The following is a 19,725-nucleotide window of genomic DNA, read 5'->3' as shown; positions in this document are numbered from 1 at the left end:
CGGTGGAAATTACACTGGAGAAAAGTGTCACATAAAGTAACGGTGAAGAATGATAATTAAATCCCAGCACTTTTGTGACACTGAGCTGACGACAGTGTGCACAATGTGGCAGTTTTTGATCTCTCAACACTGAAAATGAAATAATATTTCACTGTGAATTCTAAACAGATCGTTTTCGCTCCGCTTCAACAGAAATGGAAACACTTTTATCCTTCGCTTTATCAGGCATTTGAAATAACTTGAAAGAGCTAAAGGTGATGTCAGAAGAAGCTGATCTTCACGAGGACCCTGAGAGTCAGAAGGCTCGGAACAGACGTGATGTTTCTGGAAGCTCGTACCGCAGCTGGCAGCAGAGACATGGAGCGATCCTTCTTCCTCTATCTGGAGACAGGAGACGTAACGTTCTGCAGCCGGCGGCGGACGGGAGGAGCGGCGGAGAGACAGGTGAGGAGAGACCAGCTTCTGGAGGAGGTGAAGAGCCGAGCCGTAGCATCTGTACATCGCGGTGAAGGCCGCCAGCTGAAGGCCATTCCAATCCCAGGGCCGAGAAAAAAAGCGAATGGAGGAACATCTGGACATCTTCTGCGGAGAGGTGAGAATAGGACTGTTTCTAATGCTGAAGGAGAAAATAAGAGGTCCCAGGACTGAGCCTTGAGGCACACCTCTGGAGAGCTTCTGCCCAGTTTCCTCTGGAGAGAAGACAGGACCAGCTGGAAAGGCAGCATTTTGATAAGTCGAGCACTTTACCGCCGCACAACGGAGGGAAGAGAGGAGCAGAGCGGTCAGCGGCATCACAAAGCCATCAGAGGTCAAGACGGGTGAGGACAGGCGAGAGGGACACACCCTGAGCCGAAAGGCGCGCGGTCTGAAGAGTGACCTCCTCGAGAAGCGGTCCGCGGCGGATCCAGCAGCAGTGCCGAGGGACGGCTGCGATTGGCACGTCCGCAGGAAGCCACGGTCTGCAACTGTGTCACACCTGATTAACCTCATAAAAGGCACTTGAGGTCAATCTCTGAAAACTAATCAACACCTTAATATTCTCATTTAACGGGTTTGTCTGAGTGGCGTTTGAAATTAAATGTGAGTTGTGTGAGAACAAAAATACAATCAGTATTCAGACATGAAGCCGCTGCGTTTATTTGGATGCAATAAGAACTCGGAGCCGAGCGCTTTCCACACACACTCTGCTTTCAAAGCGAAGGCTACAAGGCCGCCGAACACACACCGCAAGAACGCCAGTAAAGAGCTTCTTCGAAGCAGTTTCACAATCCTCACAGGAGCTCGTGTGTCGAGCCCCTTGTCTTTGAGGCACCGCCGAGTGACGGCGGGATCGTGAACACGGTGCTGGCAGGTTGTGCGCTCGACATGTTCCTCAAGAAGAATAAAAAAGCTATTAAATAGCTCTAATAAAAGCGTCGTGGGAATTTACGACCGCACCGTTCAAGAAAATGATACTTGGCGGTGCGGTGGCGAGACGGGTGTGTGCGCGGGTGTCTCTTCTCAGTGACCGGGGGGACGTTTCATCCCTATTTACTCGGCGTGGAGTTTGCATGTTCTCCCCATGTTCGCATGGCTATCCAGGTGCTCTGGTTTCTGCCCACAGTCCAAAGACATGTGCCTCAGGTGGACTGGACTCTCCAAACTGCCATTAGTGTGTGTGTGTGTGTGTGTGTGTGTGCTGTTGGCAAGCAGTGTCAGAAGACCACTTTCTGAATGTTTAAATTTCTGTAACTCAAGGGTCATGTATATATATATATATATATATATCTTGTCTATTTTCCTGCTTGTACCTGTACCCTGTGTTGAGAGTGGCACTCAAAGGTCCTCCAACCTCATTCCAACCTCATTCCAACCTCTTTCCAACCTTTTCACATCTTCCAGGCTCCACGCTGGCAGAAGAACAAACACTTTACAGTTCTGAGCTACGAAAAGGAGCGAAAGGCCCGAGGAAAACAGACCGGCTGAAATATTCTCCGAGTCGACGGTAAACGCCTATACGATGCTTACGACGCTCCTCGAGCCCCGTTTTCGCATTTCGATTTCTCGCCCGTGGAGCTGTCCTGCTCAGGGAGATACCACATATACGCAAATGGCGGAATGAGGCCTTCGCACCACGGAAACCCTCGCGGCTCCAAACCCGGGCTCCTCCCGCGTGCGCTCAACCGCTCCTTCCTTCTCCCGACAAAACTTAATCTGCGGCCGCAGGTGCCGGGTCCCTCCTCCCGACGGACGACTGCGCGGAGACGCCGCTGCCGCGGGGCGGAAACCAGAGCGCCTGAGGATGGGAGAGGAACGCGCCGGCGAACTCTTCCCGTCGCCAAGGGGAGGAGCCTCCCGCACCTTCCGCCGTATCCTCGTTCGCTTCCGACGGTGTGTGAAACGTAACGCGAGCTGGGCGTCATCTTCACTCTGGACACGGCCGACACACTCGCTCATTTGCATACATTGCATTAAAAAAATACACTTTAACACCACATCTGTACAGAGTGCAGGATAAGAGATGTGAGACGTGTGTGTGTGTGTGTGTGTGTGTGTGTGTGTGTGTGTGTGTGTGTGTGTGGAAGACGTGCAGCAGCTTGTTTCAACAAAGAGTGTGTCAGTGACTCACGTGAGAATGTCATGGTTACTCTTTGTTTGTGGGGCATTAACACACACACACACACACACACACACACACACACACACACACACACACACACTGAGCTGAAGCCCTTAACCAGAAGAGGAGGAACACTCTGCAGTGTCTAATTAATAATAATTCACAGAGCTGTCAGTTGGTGTGTGTGTGTCTGTGTGTGTGTGTGTGTGTCACTAATGAACAGGAGTGTTTGGATCTGTGCCCACATTAAAATGTAAGAACTTCATCCTCCTTTGAAGGTCTCACGGTCCCCGTCTGCGAGCATCACGTGCTGCCGGTGCTGATGCTGAAACGAGTCACCAGGTAAGAGTGCAGGTGAACGTTCTGGAAATGTTCTGTCGGCCAGGTGAACACATTTAGAACAGCAGCTTAAGGAAGAGGTACAAAATATCTGCTTTTTTACCTGAGCTCAAAAGAGAGGCGCTCCGAGTACCATTCTGAGTACTGGATACTGGGTACTGTGTACTATGTATTGAGTACTGCGCACTTTGCACTTCAACGTGAGAGGGATTCAGCAGCTCTGAAGGACAGGGGTATCTTTTTCTACCAAAGTGAGTTGCAACCCGAGAACCGACACACTAAGTTTCGGACCCTTGCGGGTGGGACCCCCAAGCGGCCGGCGGTGTATTTTCTGCATTAATGCGCACATATGGACCTCATTAATGTTTACGCTCGGCAGTTACCGCGTTTGAGCTGGTGTTCAGCGGTTCACACAGATCCACGGTGCCAGCTGAGTGCGTGCCAACGGACCCCCGGCAAGGGGTGCTCAGGTGGTGCGATGCCGAGAGACTAATTTGCGCTCGAGCCCCCTCGGACCACTGCCCCACCGTGCGCTAATTCCTCACGAAACCCTCCAGCTGCTGCACGAGGCAGCTGCGAACCACGTCCCCCCCCCCTCCCCGACCCAGGGAGGATGTGCGGTGCGGCAGGAGCTGCTCTCCGAAGCCCTCGATCGCTGCGAGACCCGGAGCAACGTCCATCTACGAAGTTCCCGCACGTGAGCTTGGGGTGAGCTGACGAGGACGCGAAGGAGACACTTACCGTCCCGTCTGTGCTCTCAAGGGACCGCACTCACACCCTCGTCCTGCGCTCGTTCTGTCCCCTCCAGGTTTCAGCAGTCAGCCTTCCTCCTTCTTGCCCGCAGCAGCCGCTGGTGTCGCGGCTAGAATTCCTGCCTTCGGGCCCGAAGGCGACGGGTTTGAATCCCACCTTCGGCTCCGTGAGCACGGGACTTACCCTGCGTTACTGCAGTAATTTAATGCTGCTGTACCCAGTTGTCTGAATGGGTCCATAGCGGTGAGTGGCTGTGGAAAAAGGTACCCTGTGAATGTAAATCCCTCCACTTTGAGGCACTCAGGGTTCCCTCTGTCTCTGAAACTGTCCCAGTGAGGGGTCTCCTCTCGCTCCAAGATGTGCGGTAAAAGTTGACTTGCAGGTGCCTTGCGCATGCTGCTCAGTGACGTGTGTGTGTGTGTGTGTGTGTGTGTGTGTGTGAGATCACACGAGAGCTGTGACACGGAGCCACTGAGCTCCAGGAGCTGGAACAATAGCACTCTTTCATTATTGTTTCACAGTCTTCATGGGCAAGATGAAAACTTTACAGACCCGGACAATTACTTTGGGCCCAGCAGTGTTGTGTTACGTATTACTGTGGATGCGCGCACACGCGCACACGCACACGCACACACGCACACGCACACGCACACGTGCACACGCACACGCACACACGCACACGCACACGCACACGCGCACACGCACACACGCACACACACACACGCACACACGCACTCTGTGTTAAAGGCTGCCATCTGGGCTCTCATTTCAGTCGCTGTTGTTCCATGAAGGTCATCACTTCCCCAGAGTACGCGTTGAAATCTTCGGACCTTGGGAGGAACCTGGGCGTCGTGGCGACCCAGACAAACAGAGGAAAAACACGCAAAGCTCACGCGAAGAGAGCGGCGTTCAAGCGCACATCCAGTCGCAGCAGCCAGGCGCTGCAAATTCCGCCCCTCACGTCTCCCTCTTCGTGTCCTGTTATTTGTTACCTGAAGGGCCCGTAGAGCCGTGGGTTTCTGTGCACGACACACACTGTGTGTGTGTGTGTGTGTGTGTGCGTGTGTGTGTTTTACTCGCAGCTGCTACCCTCTGGGGTCACGGCAAACTGCAGCTCCCGTTAACAAACAAGCTGCGATGGCAGCGGCGGCGCTGCAGTCCCTCGTTTAGCACTAACCCTCGGCTCGGGAAAATACTCGAGAGGAAAAGTGCTGTAAAAACAGCGCAATTTACTGAACGGTAGCGCGTCCTCGGCGCTCTCGGAATCGCCGCTTCGTTATCAAAATAATGCTGCGAGGATGTGTTTGTACAGTTATTGTCGTAAGTGAAGCCCTTATTTTGGGCCTGAATCCTGGACTTAATTTCAGTGCTGCTCATTATTATCCTTATCATTATTATTATTATTTACTCATCTTAATTCATCTTTATTTATTATTTACTCATTCTAAATTTTATCCCAAACGTAGTTCTAATTTTACCCCGTATTTTAGTCCTAATGAAACCCAAAATCTAGTCCTTATTCTTCAAATTTCAATCCTTCTTCTAGTGCTGCTTATCCTGTCTCTTCTAGTCCCGCATCTCCCCGTTTATTAGTCCAAATTCGAGTCCTAAATGACCTTCTAAATGTGGCCCTCATTCTGGTCCTAATTATTCTCCTAAATTGTGTTCTGTACGCAGACCTTGCTTTATTGCACGTTCTAGGTCCCAAATGTAGTCCTTATGTTAGTCTCGAGTTCAGCCCTACAGCCCTTTCTAAACCCTGTCGAGTCCTTGTCTTTGTCCTCATTTTCACCCTAATTCTGTCTTTTCTCAGTCCGAACTCCTAATTCTAGTACTTTTTCTTCACGTAATTTCAGGCCTAAAACCTAGCCCTTGACGCGATCCTAGGTGCGGTCCGATGTCCAGCGCTGACTCCTTACACATCCCGGGTGAAAACCTTCAATATCTCCTTGTTTCTACGGAGTGGCAAAGCGCACACATGCAAACTTAAAAAGCTCCAGAGATTTGAGCTTCTGCTGTTGTGTCGTCATCACACACACACACCATCTGAACCGCTTGTCCCATACGGGGTCGCGGAGCCTACCCGGCAACGCGGGGCGTAAGGCCGGACGGGGAGGGGACGCACCCAGGGCGGGATGCCGGTTGCAATGCACCCGAAGCGGGACTCGAACCCCGGGCCCCCCTGAGAGCGGGACCCGGTCCGACCCGCTACGCCACCTCATGCGGCAACAGTTTAACATTTTAAAACGAAAGAGCAGCTGCTCTCCCGCTTTGCTGCCATTTTTACATCACTTTAAAGCATCGAGCCCCTAGGATGCGCGCAGAGAAACAGATTTCCACGAAAAACAAATTGAGGACACGAAAAGCTTGACTCCGGTCCGATGTCGTGAACAAGTTAAAATCTTCTTTGTTTCCGGTCAGTTTTCGTCACTTTGCACGTAATACAGCGCCTCTTTAGCGGAACATTCACAAGAGCTAACGTCGGAGTAACGGGAAAGGAAATTTTCGTCGCCAAAGGAGGACTGACGTGACGGAACGGATCGCGTTCGTGCCGTAATGCGGCCACTGGGTAACGAAGGCACTGACGTTTCCCGCCCCGTGTGGACCGCGTCTGCGCTTGCAGGGTTTCGTGCCCTCTTATCTCATGTGCGGATTTGCTTCTTCCGCCGTCATGAACTGAACTTCACAGCCCCCCCCTCCCAAGCACTTCCTACGAGCGTTTTCCACTTCCGTTCCGAGCCCTACGCGGCCGCAGCGTGTCGAGATCACGGCTCGGCTGCAGTCCTTACTCTGCGTCGGTGCTTTCGGAGGGGCTCCCGTGAAGCTCGCGAGCTCGTCGATGTGCGGCACGGACCCGGCGACGGGCCCCGGTTGCCGCGGGGAAGAGTAATGACTTGTCGGCAGGCGCCGCGAATTCAATGACGGTTTTATTCCGCAGCAGGATGTGCAGTAATCATATCAATTTGCTCGTACAACACCTAGGAGTCACGGGCGATTTTGGCAGGAGAAAGAAACGAAAGAAGAATGCCTGTTCGGCGCGGAGCGGGCGGACCTGGCAGGAACGTGTCAAATAAGCAACGAAATCAAGGTAAGGCAGCGGAGCTCAGTTTCCGAGAGAAGGTCGCATCGGAAAGCGGGACGTAGAGCAATGATGATTATGCGAGACGGGACAAAACGCAGGGATGTCGCGTCTGCCGAAGGACCTCGCCGGAGAGGAGGGTGAAACCCGCGATTCCGCGCGTGCGGAAGGACCTCGGCCGGACGGGAGCGTCGAAGATCCGCGCCGTGACGCGAGGGCTGGGGAAGCGCTGCTGTAGGATGAGAGCGACGAAACAGTGGAAGCTCCTCACTTTGTGGCTGGTGCTGTGTGCACAGCTGCTCCTTTACCGAAAGAGTGTGAAAACCGCAAAGGCACACACGCATTACTTTTGCCAATGTGTACAACAGCCGTGTGATCAACATTCAGAGCGAAAATAGCACTTGAAGCAGCTGCACCAGAAGCTGCAAATTCACGTCTTTCCAGAACCGCTTATGACAGGACTCCATGAGACACGCAGCACGCATTGGACATTTTCCGCCGCGTCTCCATCTTTGAGACGTTCCGTCCTCAGGTTCTGGAAAACGGTGCTTTCTCACTTTTCGGGACAGATGCCGTGACATTGTGACGCTGTAATTTGAATTATTTGCGCTTCTTCCCGTATTGTTGTCGAGTCTCGTTGACCGCATAGGGCACATGGAGTCTTTCCGGAAAGTTCTGCGCTCCACCGCTGTCCGTGGCGTTAAAGGGCCGTGTCCACCGTCTCCGTGGTCGATCCATTCATCTGGTTGCCGCTTGTCCTCTTCTTCTGTGTCCCCCACCCTGTCCCACCGTCACCGTCTTCTCCAGAGACTCCGACCTCTGTCTCACCACCCGTGCTTCCAGTCACAGTCCTGCACTGATTTGATCCAACAACCACCCGGTTATTTTCCTGCCTGTCCACGTGTTTCCTGTCCTGCTTTTTCAGTGTCCGACTTTCACACCCTTGTAGCGTTACTGAAAATACATCAACGGAACAATTTTAATTTTCCACTAGTGACACATCAGCATGCTGGAGGACTGTTTCCAGATGTTTCTCCGGCCTTCACTGTAACTTCTGATCGCTGTCATATTGCTCCTCCGAAAACGATGGCGGGTCAGAAGACCATCAGAGCTGTGCACACGCTCCTCGCTGTGATCTGCATCATTCCGTCGCGTAAAATTTGGAAGCACTAAATGTGTGTCACGTACAGTACGTGCGTGCGATGCACGGTAAACTCAGCGGACGGCAGGCTTTGCGGACGCAGTGGGCGCCTGCGGGTTGTTTTCATCTTGAGGTCTGCCGGCGCTCATGAGGTGAAGACCGTGTGGCGAAGGGTGTGTGTGTGTGTGTGTGTGTGTGTGTGTGTGCGTGTGGTGGACACACGTCCCGGTGCTCCTCGCTCTGAGGACTCGATGAGACGATTCCACCGAGCTGGACCTTCAGTCGAGGTCAGTTTGACGAGGGCGGCGGAGCCGGACGTTCTCATCATCGCGCCGACATCGTCGGGGCCTTGGCCACGAGACCCGCGACTCCCGGACGAGGACAAAGTCCACGTTCGATGTGCGAGCGACGGTACTCGCGCACAAAGTACCGCCGTCTTTCATCCAGGCATTAAAAATTGAAAACAAAATTCCTTCTGATGTTTCATTGTTGACTCCGGACTGATCGAAATGAGCTTTCATGTCACTCGATGAGGAGAGGAGTTCTCTTCAGGAGAAAGCGCTGCAAGACGAGCTCTTCAGGTATTAAAGGCAACAAGAGTAACTGAGCTGCACGATTAGAGGCTGTAATTAGACTGTAATTAGAGAGGATCTCGCAATTACTTGGGGAGACATGAGCGTGGAAGTCGGCGTCTTCGTCGCTCGCTCTGCTGCGAAGCTGTGAAGCGACCTCACGAGTAGCTGGGGCCTTGAGCACCACCTGTACGCTGGCGTCTCCTCTCGAAGCGCTCCTTCCCGAATGTGTCCCTAGACGGCGGCGCGCGGCCTTCCTTCCTTCCTTCCTTCCTTCCTTCCTTCCCCATTTCCTGCTCAAACGTGACGCTATTTTGGATTTTGCGCCCGTGGGGCGCGCCTCCTCTGATTGTAGTCGTCTGATGAGAGCCGCCCCGCAGATCTCTGCAGGATTTCATCAGACGGCCCATTGTTTCCCGTTTTCTCCTTCATCAGCGTCTCATCTGCGCTGGATGTAGCGAGAAACGTAATTTAACAGAGGAGATGGATTCAGTCGGGAAGCAATTACTGAGATTTATTTGATTAAAATGCCGCCGCTCACATATAATTATAACAGACGTCTTTATCGTTTTCTTCCTCTGTTTTCCCAGTTCGCCGCAGAGCCGCTGCATCAACATCCTGCTGTCAGTCACTCGCGTTCACCACACGGACGCCTGTCCAGGCTGCCCCTCCTGGCACTTGCCCCGGGGGTCCGACCGGGTGTGTGTGTGGGGGGGGTGCCGGGACCCGTACGGCGCAGCTCCGCTCGGACACCGCAGGCTGAGCGGTCCTCAGGAGACGGGTCACACGCCTCACGGCCGCATCTCGCGTCCCTCAAGCAGCCACCTCGTTCAGAGGTTCAGGGTTAGACGCTAGGGATAGGGGTTCGTTGGGTTTATGATTAGGGGTTAGGGTTACTCTTGCGGTGCGACTGATCACACTTGCTGTGGTCTCCATCATCCCTCAGAGCGGTAGGGTGAAGGTGATCGGATTTTGTGAACGTGTCACTGCCTTCCTCCCTCGCTGTGTATCCAGTCCAGTTATCATTTCCATACTTGCTCTTGTCCTCTGTTTGGCCCTCGCAGTGTGTGAGCTAACAATGAGAGCGTTTACCGTGGTGAAGCACAACAACATCAAAGTGCAGCTGCAGGAGAGTCCAGAGAACGCAGTGTGAAGGAACTGTGTGTGTGTGTGTGTGTGTGTGTGTGTGTGTGTGTGTGTGTGTGTGTGTGTGCGCGCGCGCACGCTAAGGAAGTGCAGTTATGCTCATGTCTTGGTCACATTAAGGCTGAATGGACATAAGCGTTCTGCTCCACGGTCGTTCACTGTGCTCCAAAGTCCTGACCGTGATCTCGGCGTGAGCTGTCTGGAGAGGTCAAAGGTCACCGTGTCGCCCGTGAGCACAGCCCCAAGGTGCCCAAAGCCGAAAGAGGCACGACTGGCAGGTAACACCCCGAGCGCGGTCCCTGTCTCCAGTGGTCCAGCGGGCGGTCCCATGGGCCTCCTGTGGGGTCCTGTGTCAGAGAGCAATGGCACAGAGGCGGCAGGCGGTGCGGCGGGCAAAGCTGTGCAGTGCACTTAAAGGAGCCGGGTTCGAATCCCGTACGGTACGTACACATGAGCGATGTGACAAATGACAGGACCAGTGCCGCAGCAGAGGCTCCCTGTGCTCAGCATGAGTCCAGACTGTTTCCTTTAGGGTTAAGTCTTTGCCATCACTCCTGACCTTTTCGGTGTGTCCAGGAGAACCGAGGGGAGGAGCTTTGACCTTCCCTCCCCATCATCCCCTCACGAGTGAACGGCACTCATAAAAACAGAAACTTCCCTTCAGACCCCAGTGCCGATCCAGAACGAAAGTGAGAAACGAGAAGATGCTTTCACACCCTCTTTGTGTAATTTGTCTGCAGGGTGAAGGAAATGACATTGAGTGTTGAGGCTGTGGTGGTGGTGGTGGTGGTGGTGGTGGGCGGGGTCACAGGGGTCACTGTTCCATATCCCTCCATCCTGGAGAGGCTCCTGGATGAAGTACCTCGGCAGGGGCACCATCGGACATAATAGTTAGAGTTGCCACCTTGCGACTGAAAGACTTGGAAGCTGGGTCTGGACTCAGAGGTCGTAGGTTCGAGTCCCACCTCCTCTACAGTAGCCTTGATCAAGAGACTTACCCTGAATCGAAACAGCAAAAACTACCTGGCTGTATAAACAGGTGAACCAGTTTAAGTTGCTTTTTGTACAAAAGGAACATTTTAAGTTGCCTTGGAGACAGATGTTTGATAAATAAAGAAATGTAAACAGACACATGCATCTGTTTCCGTGACAACAGCAGCCCGGATCCGCTACCCCTGGAGCCACGGGACGACGGATCCGAAGGTGCTGCCCCCCCACCCCATGTTCGTATTCCGGAGAGTCGCTCGCGACGTGGGGGGAAAACGAAACATTTCCTTCATTCGCTGATATCACGCGGTTGAGGACGCTCTTTGAATAATTAATGAAACATTTAAATTTCAATTACGAGTGTGTGTCTGCGGGCTCACTTCGGTGTTTCTTTAAAAAGGAGAAGCGAAGGAGTGGAAACCTGAATGGAAGATTTTGAGCTTGTGCTCCATTCTCCGTTCTTCAGGCGATGACTCACCCTTTCGCACCGCGAAGCTCGACTTTCATTTATGATGTCGAAAGTAAAACACAAGTGCAGCACTTTGGATGAGATCTTGGAATTTGTTTTTAATGTCATCATGAAAGTTTTAGAAAAGCGTTTGACGGTACTACAGCGAAAGAGACTGGACAGCGCAGCGGAGCACGTCGCCATAAAACCCACGTTAGAAAAGGCCAAGAAAGAGAGAATACTTACATTTTACCACACTGGTGCTCTGAATGCGGGTACAGACAGTGGAGCCCCTGAAGACCAAAGGGTCTTGCATGTTTGCACCCGCTCTTCATTCAGTCCTCAGTGCAGATCAGTGTGGCGCTGTGTGAGTGTGTGTGTGTGTGTGTGTCATGGTGTGAGCACATGGGACACACAGCTCTCAGACAGTGAGACAGCGGAAGGTGTGTGAAGGGAAGGGAAGTGCACACACACACACACACACACACACACACACACACACACACACACACACACACACACACACACACACTCTCTGCCACACGTGGAACAGAGTCGGGCCACCGGTTCCCCACCTCTTCGGGATCACGGTCCTCTTTGGACAGGTGCTCTCACAGTTTCCTGCAGAATACTGCGGTACAGAGAGGGACTGATGGCGGACAGCGGAACAGCCCCAGGTCTTCGCGGTGCCTCCATGAGGATCCTGCGCTGACGTGCGCTGCTGGGCTTTCGGGTGTTACGCTCAAACATCTCCGGGATGTCGTTCATCGTCCGGAAGGACCGCGATTCATTTCGAAGAGGTGTGCGGCAGCGTTCTTCTAGAAGCTTCCGAGGGCGGCTTCACGTCCCCCGGCGCTGCACTCTCCAGGCTCGGGGTCCAGAGCGCCGACAGAGGCCTGCAGAGCAGGGTGTGTAATGGCGGCGATGACTATCAATACAGAGCACACGCTGTGAGCGTTGCGTGCGGCTACATTCCGTTTGTGTCGGGACCTGCAGTGAACGAGACCAACGTGGGACCTGTGGGAACATGTAAAACCAGAGAATCTTGCGGCGGTAAAGCAGGGTAAAAACCATGGACCATCTGACGAGAAGCAGCTGAACGAAGGCAGGTGTCTTTTGCAAATGTTGGCTGTCCGTGAGAACCGTGCTGTAGCTGCGTTATACGTTATGTTTACGTTACCTCTTTTAGCAGATGCTTTTCTCCAAAGCGACTTCCAGTGAACTCTATGTAGTGTTATCAGCCCGCACCTTATTTACCAGGGTGACTTACACTGCCGGAAGTGGGTCGTTCATCCATACATCAGTGGAACACACACACTCTCTCTGTGACCCACCTGAACAGCATGTCTATGGAGTGTGGGAGGCAACCAGAGCACCCGGAGGAAACCCACTCAGACACGCAAACTCCACGCAGGCCGAGCGGACATCGAACAGTCACGTTACATCCGTGTTCACAGATCTCCTTAGAGCACCTACAGTATGTCTGTTCAGTGATTGTCAAGCGCTCATATGAGGGGTGTATCTCTCCTCTGTGAGAAATGTTCAAAAGGAGAATCGGGGCAGAACCGCAGTCACGTGCACACACTCTTAGGTTCGCAGGGCGTGTGAAACACACTTTAACATTGTCTACAAGGGCAGACACCCACATGTCTGTGTGGCTAATCATGCATGGCCCAGTGAGCACCAGTCATAGACACGAGCACACACAGGCACACACACACACACACACACACACACAGACGCACAACACCTTCCAGCAGCATCGCTGCCAGGGGTCGGCGAACCGACGACGAGGGCCGGGTTCTTCGCAGAACAGCCGCAGTTTGTTGTCTCCCGTCGCCAACGGAGACGCTGCTGAAGCCTCCGAAGACCCAGCGTTAAAGAAGGAGACACGCTGGCGATGCGGCCAGAGGATGAGGGGTCACAGCCCACACTGTGGTTCTCAGGCCTTCGCTCCCTTCGCCCCCGGCAGGTGTAAACATCCACGCGGCACAACGGAGACGCGTGGAGACGTGTGGAGCTGCAGCTGGTTATGGGACCCGAGCGACGCAGTCTGCCGATGGAGCGCAGCGGAGGCGGCAGAGCGTGCAGGAATGCGGTGCGTGAGTCACATGGCCTACAAAGAGTGCAAACTGCGCCGCTATTAAAGAGCTCAAATATCCCAAATTCCTCGTCTCTCGCAGCCTTTCATTCCACGGGGAAGAGGCAACGACTGCGTGTGAATTCAAAGGTCACGGGACACACACACACACTTAAACGTTTTTTTGTGCGGACGCACTTTGGCAGACAGGTTCCGCTGACGTCCGCTGAACTTCGGGGGGCACCGTCCGCTTCACCGCTTTACCGCGGTCAGGCAGCCTGACAACGGGAGCAAAACGCACTCTGGGAAGGTAGACGGCTGCACGCAGTGCATGCTGGGAAGATGGCTTGTATGCGACGCGCGACGGTGGGAAGAACCCATCTGCGCGGCGCGGGACGTCGTCACAGAGGAGACGTCGGTTGCGGTTCGACCGGAACGCTCCTTTCTGCGAAGTTACAGGGAGCAGGAAGAGAAACGACCGCTGCGTCACTGCTGGGAGTGCGAGGGCAGAGCGGCGGCGCTCTCGTCTCTCGCACACCGACACACACTCACGTTCACCTGCTTTTCCAAAGGAATGTGCGAGTTCCTACTGTGACAAACGTATATTTTTAGACATAAAGTACACGTACTGCAGTGTGTACCGCGGTACAGAGCGAGGGGCGTCCGCCTTTGGTCCGTGTGCGGATACACAGACGTCTCGGAACCGAGCGCCGCTGTACACAGCAGCCTTTGATGAAGACACTCTGTGGGACGTGGGGTGAGGAACCTCACATGGAATTGTGCGTTCACCTCTAGAGCGGAGAGACACACACACACTCGCACACACACACCGAGAATAAGACCGCTCTGTGGAACACGTGTGTTTTCAGTCGCACAGCTACAGGACCACTGTGTTTCACGGTCCTTCTCGCTGCTGTCCCTCGAATGCCTCTGAACGTTCGCCTCCTTCCCTGGAGCAAGAAATGCGTTGGCATGAGGTCCAATCCCCCGGGTCGACCAGTTGGGACCCCCAGCCACCTGTTCCCGGGATTTCTAGCCGGACGCACAGCCTTCTGGGTAAAGGCGGCGAGGCGGGCGAGGCGGGGGAGGCGCCGTATAGGCGGCCGACACAAGCATCACCCGGGGCTGCTGGTGCCTCGGGTTCGCCTCCCCGGGGACGCGGGCAGGACTCTCTGATCGGTCAGTGGGTGGCAGGAAGCGAAGCACCTCAATCGCCAACGGTCATCGAGCTCTTTACAGAGCAGTGTGGGAGTGCGGGTGTGTGTCAGTGTGTTCCGTGCAGCGAGGCAACGGCAAAACGAGCGTTTCTAAATAGCGAGCTCTCCCGAGAAGAGCGGACCAGCCCTCGAAGGCCCCGAAAGGCTCCGAAGACGGCCCACGTTTGTGTTTTACTGCGTTTTTGTGGGGTACTCCTGCAGGCTGGAAGTCTGCTTAACATGTGGCCTGGGAGAGCAGTGCTTAGAAACAGTGCCTGGAGGCCTGAAGGTCATGGGTTCAAATCCCACTTCCAGCTGTGGTACCTTTGAGTAAGGTACTTACCCTGATTTACTCACTTAAAATGACCCTGCTGCGGAAGTGAGTAGATACTCGTCATCTTTGCACAAGTGCTCTTAACTCCACAGTGACTTTTACCACTTCATTGCACAGTCGTCCCTTCGTTTATTTCCGTTTACTATTTTGCGTACAAATCTCACATATAGCCATAATAAAAGAAATACTTAATATTTCAGTATTTTAATTAACTTTGAGACACAGTGAAGATCATTTGAACTCGTTGGAAACAGCAGTACATTCTCTCCTATTCGGTGCTCATCGTTCGCTAAGGGAAAAGCGCAAAGTTGTTCGCGCCGATTGGACGCGAGCTGCGAACTCCGTGGCGCCGAATCGAAGGGCGGCGGTTCCCTCCTCTCGCGTGTCGGGGCTCTTTACTGCCACCTATGGGCTCGGAGGGTAAACGCAGGTGGCTTTCCGCTCCGCTGCGGACGGAACTTTAGAAAGAAGGTGAGCGAAGAAAGCGCAGTTTCGAATATCGAGATAAACTGGACAATGTGTGTGTCTTGAGGAGTTCACAGCGCGACGACTCGTAGCAGCAGGAGCCAGTGCGCATCGACGGGGGGGCACGCGCCCACGTGAGCGAAGAGATGACCGCGGTAAACAGAAATACGCATCGTGTAGGAGCGGACGTGCAATGAGTCATAATGAAACAGCGCGGTATTTTAAAAGCAACAGAGTGTATAAAACAGAGCATTAAAACACACAGAAAAAATACAGATACTTGTCGTTTGGTGAGACATACAAGCCATTGTTGCAGATCAACAAACCACAACAGAAGAAGTGAATCGTACATCATTTATAGCGAAATCCCGGCAACATAACAGAGCGGACTCCCTCTGTTCTATAGTCAGACCTGCAGGGTGATTTACCGCGGTCGCCGCCTGCGGGCGCCGCTAGGAGACCTTCGGGAAGGCGTCCATCTGCCGTCCGCTCCTCCTGCGTCTCTCTTCCTTCCCGCTTGGCTTTATTGCACATTTCCATGAGCTACGAAGCACTGAGGGAATTCCTACGTTAATTGTTCAGAAATGTGCCGCGTGGAGCTCAGGGAACAAGTGAAGGAGCAGAAACCGAATCGTTTCTCAATACTTGGGTTTTTTCAACAATTTGCAAAAAAAGGAAAAAAAAAAACTTTCCCAAATAAAGGTGTCACAGAACCGGCGAGTGTCTGCATGGAGGAGGAAGTGCTAACACACTATGTGGACACAGAGAGAGGTGCAGCCTTCGGGGGCGGGGGGGGCGGGGGGGGCGCTCTGGCCTTCGCCGGGACACCGTGGACCGTCTCCGTGTCTCCGGGCGCTCCGAACGCAGGGTCCGCGCCAGTCCGTTCCCGCTTCCGTGTCGCTTCCCGCGAGGTGGACCCCGCAGGGGGGGGGGGGGGGGCCTCACTGCGGAGGGGTCCGGGGAAGGGGACGGGGGAGAGGGGCAGCGGGCCCGGCGGGCGGGGCGATAGTCTTCGCCGTGCCGCGCTCGCGGGGCCCCCGCTCCTCCGGTCCTTGGGGGGGGCCCTCAAAGCCCACGTTGAGGTGCAAAGGCTGGTGGGCCTGGCAGTAGTCCATCATCGGCTGCTCGTACCTGTAGAACGTCAGCGCGCTCACCTGGTGTGGAACCTGCGAGGGGCACAAAGGTGGACAGCGGTTACAGGGGTCTTTGCACGCTCAGGTACGCAGCACTCGCGCGAAACGCACGCGTCCCTCCGCTCGCTAACGCGACAGGGGACAACTCAAGCTGTTTGTTACGTCGACTCGGAGTCTACCGAGGGGAAACAGCACCACGGAGGGTAAAACGGTGACGTAAAGCTAGAGCGGATGAAAAATTCTCCGAATTAAAAACACTCCGAATGAAGGCGGTTCCGCAGAGCTCTCTGAAACTGTGCCCGCCCCCCAAACGCACGCGCACACACGCAGACCCCGCCGCTCAGTTTCAATTCTATCTGAGTGTTTGCTGCTGCCAACTAATGGCGGAAAGTGGAACTGCAGCTCGTTCTACATTTTCAACCTGTTGCGAAACTGCGATAAACAGTCGGGTGGAGAAAAGGCCGTTAAAAATAAGTAAACCGGCATCAAATGTTTTCAGAAAAAATAAAAAACCCACAGGTCACGTGTTCGTAGCGCGAGTGCCACGTTTTCGTCCGGAAGGAGAAGGCGGACTCAATTGCGGAGTACACGGGAGTTTATTTAGGGGCTGGACAGGAACCGTAGTCAGGGACAGGCTTGGGTCTTCGGACCGCAAACGTCGTTTATCGGGAAATCCAGAATCGTGGTCGGTGAACGCAGGCGACGGGTCAAACGCGAGAACACGGATCAGATCGCAGGAAGGGAAGAGGTTTCGGAGAAGGACTCGGGCGGGTCGGCTAGGAACGGGGAACGAGGATCAGAAGCGAGAAGCGGGCTGACTCGAAACGAGCGAGCTGTCGGCGAACAAGGTTCCGCGTCCTTCTACGTTTGCTTCTGCCTTATATCCTGCCAGGTCCCAGGCGTGTCTGATTATGTTGATGGCATGGCTGTGGCAGTGAGGTACACAGAACACAATACGCACGGAACACACAGCCGGCGCAACAGACACAGTGCAGCAGAAGGATGAGAAGCAGCAAAAAGCAAAATTTCAACGTGTCGCCGCTTCATCCTTCAAGGGTCCGAGTGCATCGGGTTCAAGGCCGACGGGTGCGCTGGGTGCGACGGGCTCCCTGTGGGGTCGAAGCATCACCTCCCGGTCATCAGTGAGCCAGAGGACCGCGAACGGAATCGGGTCCCCCCCCCCCACACCCCTCAGCGCTTTTGTGCCCCGTAGGACATGACTAAAATGAGCGTCTTTCCATAAAGTGCTCAAGTGTTTCACAGCGGGTCAGACACACACACACACACAACACAATTCACTGTTTTCTAGGGTTTCCTGTCTTTCGGTGAGCTGTGATCTACAGTCCCTCGTCGAGATTAAAACAGCAGAGTACAGCAGGGTAAAACTGTGCACATGTACCACGGTACATGAGTTCATCATAACCTATTGACTGGCGTGTCGTGTAAATGACACGTGAGGAGATGTGTCTTGTTAAGAGACAAAATTAAATCTCGCTTCTCGAGGCAAAGATTCCTCTTTCGTAACACTGATCAGGGGACAGAAAGTCATTTGTTTTCCTTCATTTGGCTCCGGTGACTTACGGTGCTGTGACAGAAAACGTTTTTACGCTGATTTACGCTCATTTATCTGCCTGATCCTTTTCTTCAAAGCAGTTCTACAATGTTAAGATCATTATTTATACAGCAGGGTAATTTTTACTGTTTCACTTCACACTAAGTACCACGATGAAGGGGACGTGAGCAGGAGGAGGGATTCGAACCTGGGAAACGAACACCGTTTGATCAGTCCCCTTGTCTCTCGGGCAGAATTTCCTATTTGAAAGAGCAAATTCAGCAAGAGAAAAGCTGTGCTGCGTTTGCGAACGACATCAAGCGCGACATGAGCACCATCTTACCCTGCAGTGACTGCAGAGCCATAAAGACGACCCATTTTAAGCTTTTTGTCTAATTTCCCCCCCCCCAGTGTTGGCACTTCTTTCTCTGCTGCCTCCCCGTTACTGAGAAATTAAAAGAAAGCTGAAAACCACAGTGTGCGTGGGACACTTTGCAGCAGACAGGGCGTTGGATCGCATCCCTCCGGCTCGGACCCCACCGCCCGGGCCTCGTTCGCGGTACAAAGGCTTTGCCCCGTGTGCGAATGGCCTCCCCCCTCGCCCCCCAGAGCAGCTCGGCTCCATCAGGTGGAAAGTGCTCATTACATCACAAATTTCACAGCTTCCTTCAGCTTCACGCTCCACTGCTTCGTATTCATTAAGCGATATGAACTTCTGATCGTTTTAGCGAGTTCACTCGAAAGCCTGGACACACACACACACACACACACACATCTCACCTTATGTAAATCCATCAAGAACTCTGAGATAAATACACACGCCCACATTTCACCCGACACATTCACACACTCTGGCAGGGGGGAACCCCTGAACATGGATATGACATAACTCCCGTGTTATCAAGACCCACGTGCGTTTGTCGGACCCCTGGGCCAGCGCCCCCACAATGTCCGTGCTGTCGTCACGGAGCTGATGGAACCTCAGCAGATCTGTCTTAGTGAGGCTCTGGTCCCGACCTTCGAACCGCCATCCGACAGCGTCCCAAACCTGCCAGGGAGGGAAAAAACAAGGGGGCCGGAAAGAAGCATCGGGTTCGACCGAGTCTCCCTGTGGTGAGCAGAGTCACAGCGCCTGTGGGAATTCCTAGAGCCCCCCGCAGGACACGCCATCCTTTACCATGGACTGCCAATTGGGGCAGCAGGGGGCGTAGTAGTTAGAAGAGCCACACTGCAGCTGAAGGTCAAAGGCTGGCATCCCTCCTCCTGCTATAGTACCGTTGATCAAGGTACTTTCCCCGAATCAGTACAGTAACAATGACCCCGCTGCACACATGGGTAAATGAGCGCACGTAGCCGAACGCGGTACACGAGTGTCAGCTAAATGAATGCATGTGGACCGCGGTGAATCCGAACGCATTGGCTGCGAATCGGGAGGGAAGGAAACGTCCGGTTTGGCCCAGCGGACCTGAGATCGGTGTCCGAGTGCCGCGGGACGGCGCCTCCCTGGGACACTCACACTTTTCTACGGAGAAATGTTTTCATTTTGCACGCTTGTCTACACAGTGTGAATTTTTTTATCCTTTGCTTGTCACGTTATTAGACATTTGCTTCACAAAGAGACTCATTTCCACTCGTGGAAAGAGATCAGATGGGGCAGCGGGGGGTCGACGCCGCTTTGAGCCGCACAAACATGATAAAACGACGAGACGATGGGCTTAGTGGCACTTTTGCCTAATCGGAGAGCGAGGCAACGAGGACAAGGTATTTGGTGCTGCGGACGGAATCCGGGATTTCGGCAGCATCCAGCAGACAGACCTTCGATGGTGTTTGCCGCGGGATTCCGGGGAAACTGGTTATCGCGTCTCACAGCCGATGGAACCTAGAGCTCCACCGCGGCACGA

The 19,725-nt window shown here is 53.7% G+C and overlaps 1 protein-coding gene across 2 annotated transcripts in view; it reads right to left on the bottom strand.

The window, feature by feature from the left end:
- Positions 1 to 15,066: 15,066 nt before the first annotated feature.
- Positions 15,067 to 19,725, bottom strand: part of LOC108921964 (leucine-rich repeat transmembrane neuronal protein 4-like) — a 63,175-nt gene continuing 58,516 nt past the window's right edge. For both annotated transcript variants that reach the window (XM_029259579.1, XM_018731762.2), the window contains exon 3: positions 15,067 to 16,305. Coding sequence is in view for 1 of the 2 variants with exons in the window: in XM_018731762.2 (XP_018587278.2) it covers positions 16,081 to 16,305 (225 nt within the window). In the remaining variant the exon portion in view is untranslated. The remainder of the gene's footprint in view (positions 16,306 to 19,725) is intronic.

This window comes from Scleropages formosus, chromosome 17 (genome assembly GCF_900964775.1).
Source record: "Scleropages formosus chromosome 17, fSclFor1.1, whole genome shotgun sequence".
Classification (NCBI taxonomy): Eukaryota; Metazoa; Chordata; class Actinopteri; order Osteoglossiformes; family Osteoglossidae; genus Scleropages; species Scleropages formosus.
Note: the sequence above shows the minus strand (reverse complement) of the source record. Positions and strands in the feature narration are given on the sequence as shown.